The sequence below is a fragment of the Onychostruthus taczanowskii genome, unplaced genomic scaffold (genome assembly GCF_017590055.1).
Source record: "Onychostruthus taczanowskii isolate IOZ18803 unplaced genomic scaffold, ASM1759005v1 scaffold30, whole genome shotgun sequence".
NCBI classification, from domain to species: Eukaryota; Metazoa; Chordata; class Aves; order Passeriformes; family Passeridae; genus Onychostruthus; species Onychostruthus taczanowskii.
Window position 1 is genome coordinate 8832016 of NW_024500350.1, and position 12201 is coordinate 8844216.

At 50.6% G+C, this 12201-nt stretch overlaps 2 protein-coding genes across 2 annotated transcripts; both read right to left on the bottom strand.

Annotated features, from left to right (window-relative positions):
- Positions 1-603: 603 nt before the first annotated feature.
- On the bottom strand, positions 604-3171 carry MYADML2 (myeloid associated differentiation marker like 2). Its single transcript, XM_041409593.1, has one exon. The coding sequence runs from the start codon at positions 2780-2782 to the stop codon at positions 1874-1876; it is 909 nt and encodes a 302-aa protein (XP_041265527.1). The 5' UTR covers positions 2783-3171; the 3' UTR covers positions 604-1873.
- Positions 3172-5635: 2464 nt separating this feature from the next.
- NOTUM (notum, palmitoleoyl-protein carboxylesterase) lies at positions 5636-12195 on the bottom strand. Its single transcript, XM_041409435.1, has 11 exons — positions 11858-12195; positions 11645-11697; positions 11399-11494; positions 10813-10873; positions 9893-9951; positions 8775-8877; positions 7913-8104; positions 7480-7580; positions 7233-7380; positions 6935-6982; positions 5636-6825 (listed from the first exon to the last, which is right to left on the bottom strand). Exons 1-11 carry the CDS (start codon positions 12172-12174, stop codon positions 6519-6521), a joined length of 1485 nt encoding a protein of 494 aa, XP_041265369.1. The 5' UTR covers positions 12175-12195; the 3' UTR covers positions 5636-6518.
- Positions 12196-12201: the final 6 nt, after the last annotated feature.

Genomic DNA, 12201 nt, shown 5'->3' on the forward strand with positions numbered 1-12201 from the left:
ACAAATGCTCAAGGACCCTTTGTACACAGTGGCTCTTGTAAATTGACTCCTCCAACACAAGTGGATTTCCTTTCCCAAGTTAGCATTTTGTTCTTGTACAACCCATAATTTGTTTGGGTGGCAAGAAATAAAGCTCCTGTTTTATATCTGTAGCAGATAGCCTTGGGTCTTGCCCTGCCAGCCTCCTCTTGGACCACATCTTCCAGACTTCCTGCCCTTCACTGGGGCTCACAGAAGAGAAAACCCCCTGGGCAGGCTGTTCCTCTGTGCTGGATCCCAATTCTTGTCCCATTTCCTGGCTGATGCTCCCCACTGCTAAGGGCTGGTCCTTGCTCAGAATTATTCAACATCATCTGTCCCAACAAGTTTTCCCTTTGCTTTTCAAACCCCACACAAAGCACTGATGAAAAGTAACTTTGCTTCCTTATTCCCGAGTCATTCTGCTGCAGAGAATCCGCTCAGAGGTCTTGCTGTGTTGTGTCTGTTCTTTTTCAGGGCTGTGTTCAGGCTTTGTACCCCAGAATAAAGTGAACTCTGCCTTCATGCAGAAAGGGCCGTGTCTGCTGCAATCAGTGTGGAGAGGAGGATGACAGCACACAGATCTCAGGAGATGAAAGCATACATCTGCCATTCAGCTTTATTTTGATTTGATTAAAAAATAAATCTTGCTTCTGACAGGCAGCTACTGGAGATTTTAATCAAAGCACTCAAGTCTGCATGTGCTGCACAAGCACTTGGACACTGGCTTCTCCCTGCAACAAGTGAAGATTCCTATGGGGCATGAAATCTGAGCTGAGAAGTGTGGAACGTTAAAGTGGGTGTTTTGTCAGGGATGGGTCTGGGAAATTCGGCTCCTCAGTGATGCAGAGCGCTCAGGAATCCTGAGCTGCTCCGGGGTTCTGCCGTGTCCCGTCCTGCCCGTGCCCCCTCCCCGCCCGGTTTGGTCTCTGGTGCAGCTCTGTGAGACCAATTAGTCACTGCCTCCCCTTTCCCATGCCCCCAGAATTTATCTTCAAGCCTCCAGAAAAAAAACCCTTGACCCCAGTGTGAGGAAATGGTGGCCCATGAATCAAGACAGAGCACATGCCAAGGTATTTTCTGCTCTGCTCAAGTGAGGATGGCAGTCACACACAGTCACTTTGCAGGCTGGCTCTGCTCTGCAACCTGATTCTCAGCAGTAGAGCCCTGAATTTATAAATTTCCACTTCTGTAGTGACTCAGTGTTTGCTAAATAGGAGTGTTAAATTAAATAGGCTCCTCCAAGGTGTGCACTTGAGGATATTCCTTTTCTGTGCTAGATAGCAAAAGAGAGGAAGGGGAGACAGTGGCAACGTTCAAAATACTGTTATGGCTATGATGCTCTTCTCAGAACACCCAGACTGGAACTGCCCATACTTGCAGGCATTCCACGTCTCCCAACACAGTCCAACCTAACCCAAACTCCAAGGGATTGATTTTCATCTCCTGAACTGGTGTTCCTTCATGCAGCTTTTAACTTTTCCACTTCCTGAGTAGTCACTTGGTTACTCTTAAGCGCAGGTTAAGAGTTTCAAAATCCTTGATGTCTTTCCGAATGTTTGGCTCAGTAAGCCAGTAGCCTGCAGCCGCAGTGCTGTGACTACAAGCCCTCGTGCTGCCTGCAGATGCAGGTGGAGCTGTGCCATTCCTTCGCGCTGGCACCCGGCAGGTGAGGCAGGACCGTGGGGCAGTTGGGCTGTGCTCTGCGTCAGCTGCAGCCCACCTGCTCCAGGTCACGAATTCGTTAGTGTAGGCAGTCCTCACTTGAAGTTTGGCTGATGGTGGTGTGTGCATGCCTGCCCAGCAGCTCTCTGCCCTCGCCCCACCTTTGCACACCGAGAGGCCGACCCGCAGCTCAGATGTGTGAGACGAAGCGGATGCGCTGGGAGTACGCCAGGTCCAAGACATAGAGCAGCAGGTTGACATAGGTGAAGATGGCAATCACCAGCTGGCTGTCCCAGGGGCACTTGCCCTTGGCACAGAGGCCAGGGCGTCGAGGGGAACCATACTTGCTGTCAAAGCAGAACACTGGCCAGATGACAGCAGCACTCGCATAGAGCAGCACTGCCCCAAAGGTGTAGATGACCACAGAACGCTCAAAAGGGAACCACAGCAAGGCAGTCTTACCTGTGACACTGAAGGCCACCACCACCACTGTCACCACAAAGCAAAAGCTGTAGACCGCCACACACCACTGCGTTGCCACGTATTTGCCATACTGGCTGTCGTTCACCAGTGCCCCAAAGATGATGCAGGCCACGAAAGCCTGAACGATTTTCAAGAGCCCAGAGACAGTGGCCATGTAGCTGGTGACCTGTCCCGGTTTTGCCCTGGTTAAGAACACCTCGGCGGCGTAGGTGACAAACAGGAGGCCGGCAAAGACGCTGGCTGCGATGCGGAAATCCCTCACCTCGCAGCCGATGGGGTAGCAGCCCACCTGCACGAAATAGAGCGGGTAGATCACTGCAGCCGTGACAGACATGAGCGTGGCCAGCATGGCAAAGGCGGCCGTGAAGTTCCCCCAGGAGAGGCTCAGGCAGCTGTGCAGGTGTGTGAACTCACAGGCGATGATGAACACGGTGATGGCGAAGCAGAAGGTCCAGACAAACATGCAGAAGGTGCCGTAGGCGGCACTGAAGCCCCCTTGGTGGGCGACCAGGCTGAAGGTGGTGCACCCAAAGGTCATCTGCAGCAGCCGAGCTATTCCTACCGGGGAAGTCACGGCGGCTGTGTTCAGATACGGCCCCCCCGTGCTCTCCATCATCCTTCCAGTCCACCAGGCAGTGCACTCCAAGCTTCCTCACACGTCCGTCCGTTCTGACTCTTTCCCTGAGTCACACCTGGTCCCGGCCCGGCGGAGCGGCAGCTCAAGCCCCGCCGGTCTCTGCCGGCAGCAGCGGGAGCCGCCTCTGACGCTGCATCTCTGGCAGCTCTCTGCACAGACCTGCGGCTGCAGGGAGCTGACGGGCTGGCTCTGCCCACTGCCTGCGAGCTCAGGGTGCTGCCGCTTGCTCTCGGCTTCCTCAGGTCTGAAACCTGCCCCTGTGCTGTCCTTTGGCTGTCTCCTTTCCCACAAGATGGTACTTTCCCCCGGAGGCTGACATTTATTCCATTTTAGCTCTGCAGCTGTAGCTTTCTGCTGCACCGTTCACAGGAACCTGGAGTATAAATAGGGGCTTTATTAATAGTTCTGGAATGAGTCCTGCCCCCACTCAGCTGTTGGGAACGGGTGTTATTTAACACTGAAGCTGCAAGCTCCATCAAAGGCTCTCGATTATCCTTCTGCTGTTCTTCTAGAAGCTCTGGGGTCACTGGAATGCTGCTCCACACAGCCCCCCGTGCTGAGGGGAGGCTCTGGCTCTGGCACTGGGCTGTGATCCAGCTGTGCTGCAGGAATGAGAGCTCAGTCCTGCACACCCAAGAGCCCCTGAGTGGGGGCACAAGCCCAAAGGCAGCACAAGCCCTATAAAAGAAGGGATTTAGGCCAGAGGCTGAATAAAAGCTGACTCACTTTGCTGCAGTTGATCTGGAGCAGTGATACATTTACCTGCTGTGCTTTGTGTGACAGCTTCTGGCTGCGAAGGCTGACAGCACCCATCCTCAACACTTCCTTAAACTCTTCCCTGTCTCTCTTTTACTTTACGTGGAAATCAGTTTTTCTTGTATCTCTGAATGCAGCAACTGAATACAACTGTTTAAAAAATTGCTTTGATATTCTTAGCACTGTTTTGGAACACAGATTTTAATAAATAGTGTCAAACTCTCCCTCCTGTGAGATCAAAGCTTTCACAGTGAGCCATTCCTGGTATACAGTGCCTCCCAGACTTCATCTCTACATAGAAGTCTCTTAATTATATCTCTGAAAACCCCAAACAAAATTTCTGATGTAATTTCAGGATGGGAATGCATGAATGTTTTCACCACAACATAGCAGAAAAATTCCTCCCTTACCCCACAGCAGCACTGCTGACTCCTCACCTGCAGTACTCATCCCAGCATGGAAGCAGAGAAACTTCACTGCTGGAATGTCTCAGATGAGAACAGTACATTTTTTTGGCTGTAATGATAAAATGTGCCTACCTTGAGCTTTGCCACCATCTTGTAACCTCAGAATCTCTTTCATTCATCTCAAGTCCCTTCCATTTTCCTTTGAGAGGCCTCTGGTGCTAAAAGTACAAAAGCCTGCATTCATTTGGGTTGGAAGTTGCACAATTAACATCACAATAACCAGGAAATGCAGGAGAGCCGAGGAACTTCAGGTGAAGAGGGTCTCATCCCGAAATCCTGCCCTACTTGTCTATTGATCCTTCACCCCTAGCAGTTTTCCAGGCCTCTGGCAGTGGGTCTCTCCCTGCACTGTGGCACTTTCTGTGCACCCCTTCCCTCTGCCCGGGCTGGCAGAAGGCACAGGGACACTCCAGGGCATTGCCCCTGAGCACACAGCAGTGACACCGAGCTGCTCCCCTCTGGAGAGCCCTCAGCACCACAGTCGGGGCTGGCAGAGGGCAGAGCTCCCCGAAATCAGAAATCACACTGCTGGAGCAGCACACCTCACAGAGCACGGCCACTTTTCCCTCAGAAATAAAGAACCTCATCTAGTCAAAAGATCAGGGAATACAAACACGTGGCACTGAATTCTTCCAGTCTTGCCCTTTTGTCACTGGCTTCTGCACAGCAGAAAACAGATGAAAAACGTAATCAGGACAACTCTACTTTTATACCCAAGTCATGAAAACATAAAGGATATCAGTAATCTCCAAACTGATCATAGGCAAACTCCACTGATGTTTTCCTGCTTTTCAGTTTCACTGGGAGCACCAACCATTTTCTCTTTAGTTTTTCTTTATCTTCAGCCTGTGTTAATCCCATCATGCACAGCAGGACAGCTGATTGTGGTGATCTGTGTGTGGTCCTGCCAGACTTTTTCTGAAGTCCAAGAAGAGGAACCAAAGGGCTACAGTTTGGTTCATTTTTTTTGGGTTTACTTACCCAAATCAAGAGCTCTCACACGCAGCACCACTGTTCTAACCTGGCAAGGTCTGAAAGCACAGGGCATTTTTCTCAAATCAGCCCCAAACTGTCGGTCTGTGCCCGACACGCTGCGTGGCCGTGCACAGCAGCGCAGCAGACACAGGTGCACCCGTGCAGGGATGTGCAGGCTGCTGCTGGGGCAGGGCTCCCCACACCCTGCGCCGCAGGGGGAGGCTCTGCTCCAGCCACCCACTGCTCCCCCAGGAACAGCTCCTCTCCACCTCAGCCCTGCACTCCCCATCCCTCCCTCGTTCTCCTCCCACTACCATCAAAGGGGCTTCTCTCTGCTCTGGTGGGTGTGTTCCCAAATTATTAGAAGAGAAATATGTTGGTGCTTGTCTTGTGTTCTCTGCCCTTTCCGCTCCAAATGCTTCTGATGCTCTGATCAAACACTTCCCTCACTGGGAGAGAGGCCTCTGCAGCAAAGCCAGATGTCTCTCCACCTCACAGTGCCCTGGACTACCTGGGCAATCACAGGCAAGCTGAAAATGCTGTGAAAGTGCAAACATCAGGTGCTGGGTGAAAGTCTCTGTACTTAAACCTTACATTACAACCTCTTCATCAGAGAAACAATGACAAGGCACACTGCAAGGGGAACACAGAAATCTAATTAATACAAAACATCAACACCACCCTTAGCCCTCTCCCAGGCACAAGTGACCATCAGGATAACCCATCCAAATGAGCAGCATATACAACTTTACAAAGACATAGGTATGGTTCTCTGGTCAGCCCTTATAAATAGCGTTTTACATATTAAAATAAATATGTCCACGTTGCCAAAGTAGCAAGAGGTTTCTTCGTTACTTAAAAAAAAATATGTTACAATATCCTTTATATTTCTTGCTTAGTTTAAAAAAGTATTTAAAAAGTCATTTTATAAAATAATATGAATAAATTGAGTACAAGAGTGTCCATCCCTAGCACATGTCCTGGGTTTGTATTCTGTGATTCAGCATGAGATGCTAACCTCCAGGAAGTAATGTAATCATTCCTTCACTCCTAGTTGGACAGAAGAAATCCAGTGCTTGCTTTTTTCACCACTTTTAACAAGTCTATGATGTGAAATTCATGGCAAGGGAAGATGTCCCAGATCTGGGGAAGGTTCTCATCGCTGCTATTTATGGCTTTGCTACTCCCTGTATCTGATTGCCTTGTGTAGCACAGGAAGAGGATGTGACCAGCTGAAACTTAGCCCTGGAGTCTGGAGGGAGAGAACAAGTTCCAGCCAAACAGTGTAAGCAAGGAATTGTTGCTTGCCTTTTTTTTTTTTTTTCCTTTTTTCTTTTTTTTCCTTGACACACCATAAGCGTGCAAGAGTGTGGGAGCATGTGAGTGCACAGGTGTGAGTGTGCCATGGGTATGAGCATGCATCTGCCTGCAGGAACATTAGGAAGAAGATTAGAAAGTTTGGGAGAAGGGCTGAGAGTCTCTCTCCTCCTGATCCAATCTCTGCCCCTCTGACCTCTCTAGTTACCACTGCTGAGCATCCCCAGGAGTTTACTCGGCTCCAGGCCCTGCTGCTGTGCCATCTTCTGAACATCAAAACCCATGTGCATGAGGAATTGGATCACATTCATCTCCTGCCCTGTGAACTGGTCCCTGATTGTGGGGCACGAGGGGTTGCAGTGAGGCCATGGACAGCTGTCAATCAGGTGAATTGGGCAGCCTTTCAGAGGAGCCTTCCCATTTTTGTTGCTCTCATGGAGGCTCCGATCCCAACAGTGCAGGGCACGGGGTAATGATGTCCCCTTCACCTGGATGTCAGTCCAGTGACTGAAAAGACAAACCGCAGAGATCACATCAGAGGGGTCAGGCTGCCAGGACAGCTGCATTCCCAGGCTGCATCCCTGTTCACCTCTGCAGGATCTAAACAAGCACTTACTTGCGTGTGATGATCTCGTGGGACAAACAGGCGGGAGCAAAGCTCGCACTGAAGGAAAACAGAAACACGGATTATGTCTTGAAGGACAAAGTAAGTGCTGCTGAACTGAACCTTCCAGACTAAGGAAAGAGTGGAATTTTACACAAAAATGAAAAATGCAAGATTCTTGATGAAGATGAACTAATAGTTTCCAAATTTACAACTCTCCTTTTTCAGCAGAGATCTGAGAACACAAGGAACTAAATAAGAATGTCCCCTAGAAACAAATGTGCCAGGTTTTTCTCAATGAAACACTTACGTCACATCCTTCAAGGTGTTTCTCAGCTCTCTACCTAAATTCTGGATGTAGAGCCACTGCCCCTCCTGAACAGGCTGGCCAGTGAGGTGTACATTGTCTACAGTAAGCTGGGCCTCATCGAACAGCCACTGGACAACAAAGACTGGGCCTAGAAAAGACAAAAAATTTGGAAAAGGGATTGCTCCAAGTTAGTTAAAAATACAGAGGGAACTCTAAATTCATTTGATCTCTCTCCTTTGGTACTTACATCGAAGAGTGGGGTAAATCTTATATCCAAAAAAGCAATTCCATTCCTCTCCCTCTTTAAACTGCAGCTTACAGCGTTCGGGAACAATGCCATTCCAGTATCTAGAGGACAAAGCAGTAACAGAATGGAAGGCACAGGGCAATCCTAACAATGTATCTTCTCCATATCCTAGTTCCTGTTCTGACTAGAATTTCAACTGATAGAACAGCTTTCTCTGCAGCACTGTCCCATCACCACCTTTTACAGCATCTGTAACTGTACACATTCTTTTGCAGTTAGACTTCACTGTCTTTTCCAATAAAATCATTGAAAAAACACTGATGCAGACAATAACTACTCCTTAAGTATCAAAAAGAAGGAACACAGCCAAGGAGGACATCTTTCCCACATTCTAGCCTCCTACAGTAGTGTACTTGAGAGCATCTGAGTGTACCTGATTCCTCTCCGGATGGCCTCTGTGGGAGCACACGTTATGGTATCGATGCAGTCGGTCCTGCGGTACTGTTTGTTATCCAGGAACCATCCCGAGTCTGCCAAGCCTCGAACCTGAATCCCCTGATAGCCCATCTCCTCCAGCTGCTCTGCCACTCGATCCACGTTCAGGAGCACCCCTGTCCCTCCAGCACTGCAACAGCAACACCAACACTGCAGTCACGAGGCGCACCCGGTGCTACAGACCTCGCTGGCAGACACACCTTCTTCAGCAGTGACACGCCATGAGCACCTGCACTGCCCACAGCACAGACACCCAACCATCCACCACCACCTTGGCAGACACCACACTATTTCTTTGCTTTGCAACACTCAGAAATAAAGCCAGTGCTGAGTAACAGTCTGGTAGCTCAGAAACAAAGTCCAGTTGTTACTCTCTTTCCTGGGAAATGCATGTGCTCTGTGTCATTTCCAAGGGGGTCGGCTGCTCAAAAACTAAAAGAATCTGAAGTGAGACAAATTCACTCTTAGCAACTTCTCCAATACACCCCTGTGTAATACACTGAGTGTACCAGAGCTTTTTGCAACACAGGATGATCCAGAGCACCTGTGTGAGGCAAGTTTGCTTTTTATTTCGGTGTCCTGAATCAATTCACAGAAGGCATGTGTCTTATGATGTGGGTCAACAGGAACCAGAATTCTTGGTGCAGACATGAGGAGACTGACCAGAGATACAGGGTTTGCTGTGTTAGTGTTACTGTACTCCCAGAAGAAATGTTTCAGGAGCTGCTGGACCTCCTCCCTTAACACTTCCTACTGTGGAAATCTCCTGTCTTCACGAAACAAATCTTGTGGACACCTACCTGCTCCCTGCTAGCAGCAACACTTTCGCAGTGCTCAGACCTTTTCCCACCAGCTCCTTTATAACCTCCTGTATGATCAGTGCTCCCATGAAGGCATATTCATCTGGAAGACAGCTCAGTGTCAACAAAATCGCTTCCTGTCCAGGCTCAGACTTCTGTTTCCTCTCTGAAAACGCTTAAGAACTTTCCAAAGGGATTTCCAAAGTCTAAACTCAGGCTCATTTTATCTACCTATATGAAATACACTCAACAAGAGATCTTCCCCCACCTTGTACAAAATGTGCTGCCCTGAAAGAGAACCAAGTGATCTCAATTACACATGTACCTTCCTATGACCATGCTTAGAAATAAGTAATCTTGGAAAAGGAAAACAAGAAGGAAGGTGCTGGAGAAACAAACACACACCTGGAATCTCAGCTCCAACTTACTGCTCCCCTTTTTTCCCAGTTCATCAAGCCAATTCAGAGAAGCAATGCTTCACAAGATGTTACATGTACAAAGACACCGCTTCCTTGGCACCACCAGCACCCGTGGCTGCTGCTGTGTGACTGACTGCTCCATAGGAACAGCACTGAGGAGCTGGGATGGAGTGGGAAGGTCCCTTACTGTGACACTGCTGGAATGACAGTGATGGCAATGCAGCCTGTATTGACAGGAACTATGGTGTTTCCCAAAGAAACCTGCAGACAGCTCTAGCTTGACACACGATGGCTCCTGCCTAAGGCCAAATATCCTCCTGATAAAAGTCTGACACAAAATTCACAGTCCTGCCTCTCAGGTCAGCCGTGCTAAAGTTACACAGGGCAGTCCACAGTCCCTCAGCTGCAGCAATTAATTTGCTACGTGCTGGAACCTGGAGATTCATCTAAAAGGAATTTTGGTCTTCTAATCCTTGCATACTGCATCAGTGTAACATCTCTTCAAGCAGTGGCTCTGAACTATGTCAAAACAGCCTGAGCTAAAGAGATCAGGATGTTTTATCTGGAAGTAGCTTGATATTCTTTCCTGCCCTTCAGCAAGAAAAAGCCTGTTTCTCGTCCGCGTGGTTTCACAGAAGTCTGGCCACATCCTTTAATGTGTGATGTCTGGGGCAGCAACGGCCCATCAGCAACACTCACTTTTCTCAGACTTGGAAGAGGCACCGCTCCAAACATCACTTGAGCAATACGGGATGAATCTGTAAGAGAGAGCTGTGTGAGTCCTGCTGTGCCTCTGACACGCACAACAGGGTGAGGATGCGGTCACGTAAGTGGAAGAAAATTAAATTCTAGGAAGGGGAAAAGGGAAAAGTTTCTGTCCAGTTTGACAACTTACCTTCCTGCACACCAAGTGACAACCGTAATTTTCTTGAATTTTCTCCTGAACACTAACAGTTTTACTGAGTTAAATCAATAAATAACATGTCTTTTATCAATCTAATTGAATCGCTAAGGCTCAGTGGACAGAACGATGGAACATGACTTTGCTCTCAGCTATTCTGCCAACACAGTGGATGGGCTGTCACAAGGAAACTCTCTATGCTTCAGTTTTTCACACGAAAAATGAGAAGACTCTAGTCAGTGCAAATGCTGACTGCAACCACTGGAGGTTTTTGCAGGAATTAACTTCACATGTCTCTGTTTTGCAGAAAACAAATTAACATCCCTTCTGTATAGATGCATATAAAAACTGGTGTCTCTCATTTCTCTTCTTTGAACTAGGAGAGGAGCTCCACATTCTTCTCAAATTGTCAGATGTGTAACACACTATCAGCCCAGCACTCGTGAAGGATTCACCACTGCAGCTGTTTGAGAAGGTTCTCTAAGCTATCCCCAGTTTTTCTTCATTAGATTACCCCAAACTCCAAGGAGATTGAACTTGAGTTTCTCAACCTTGTCAGCCCTAAGTGTTAGAGAGGTGAACTGCTGCAAATGGGAAAACACGCAATTTCCTTTTCCAAGTATTAGTCTTAACCTCTCTCTGCAGCACTCTTGCTAGCCTAAAAGGCAGGAGATGCTGTTTAAGTACAAAGCTATTTCCCTCCGTTGTCCCTCCTTACACCATGTTTGCATTCCACCAGTGGGGATTTTCTTCTGGCTGAGAGGACAGGATCCCAGTTCCTGCAGATGGGCACAAAGAAACAAAAAACATACAGATGACAGTCTGTGATTTCAGAGGAATCATAGGAGCCTCATGCAAGACCTCTGACCACACAGAAAACAAACATCGATGATGAAAAACATTGGCAAGGGAAGTGGAAGGAACATTTCTAAATTTGCCCTTAGGCAGATTTGACATTCAGAATTTGATTCATGCTACAGATGAAGCCCGTCTAGAAGCTTCTTGTAGCACAGAAAAGACCCGTGATGCCTATTTAAGTACCTCCCCAAAAGACAAATCCTAGCAGGTAAACTCCAACATACTCAGTTAGACGACCTGTGTGAGTGACGGAGGTTTGGGTGCCCAGGAGGCTGCGGCACGAGAAGAGAGCGAAGAGAGCAGCACTCGTTACCGGTGGTACCTGCGCACCCAAAGCCTGCCCGTGCCCGCCGCATCCCGGGGCAGCAACCAGGCCCTGCCAGGGCGCTGCCCCGGCCCGGTCCCAGTCCCTCGGGGTGCCCCGCGGAGTGGAGGGGGCGACTCACCCACGCGGGTCGCGGGCCACTCCCGGGAGCTCATCAGCCGCCGCATGGTGTCGTAGCGGGTGTCGCAGTTCTCCCTGTTGAAGCAGTACCACCCTCCTGGCGAGGGGACAGGGGTCAGCCGCCCCGAAGGGCCGGGACTCGCGGGCGAGGGACGGCGGCCCTCGGGGGCCGGGGCACCGAGGGCAGCCTCGGGTCGCCGCCCCGCTCGTGGCCGCCGTTACGGAAGGCGGGGGCGCCGGCGCTCACCTTCCAGGAACAGCAGCCATCGCCGACTGCCTTTGGACTCCTTCAGGTAGTAGCTGCGGGCACAGACAAGGGGCAGCGCCTAAGCGGGAGCCGGGCCCGGCCGCGACGCTCTGCTGCCGGTCGGGCCGGGGCGCCGGGGCCGCGCCGAGCGGCGGCGGCCGCGCGGGGCAGCCCCGGGGCGCCCGGAGGGGCCGGCGCGGCGCGGGGACTCACCCGGCCGGGCTGCCGTCGTTGCAGGTGACCGAGGCGTTGTGCAGGAGGTGCAGGCGCAGGTCGTGCGGCAGCGCCTGGGCCGAGCAGGGGTACAGCGACTGCGCCAGGCTCTTGACCTGCGCCATGAAGCTGTCCATGTTGCCCTCCACGGCGGTGAAGTCCAGCGGGAAACTCTCGGCTGCCGCCGCCGCCGCCGCCGCCTCGCCGCGCTCGCGGACCGCCGGGCCTCGCCGCCGCCAGCCCTTCCTGCCCTCGCCGCCGGGCCCGGCGTGCAGCAGTCCCAACAGCAGCAGGAGGTGCAGCGCTGCCGTGCCCATCGCCGCCCGCCGCCACCCGCCGTTCGC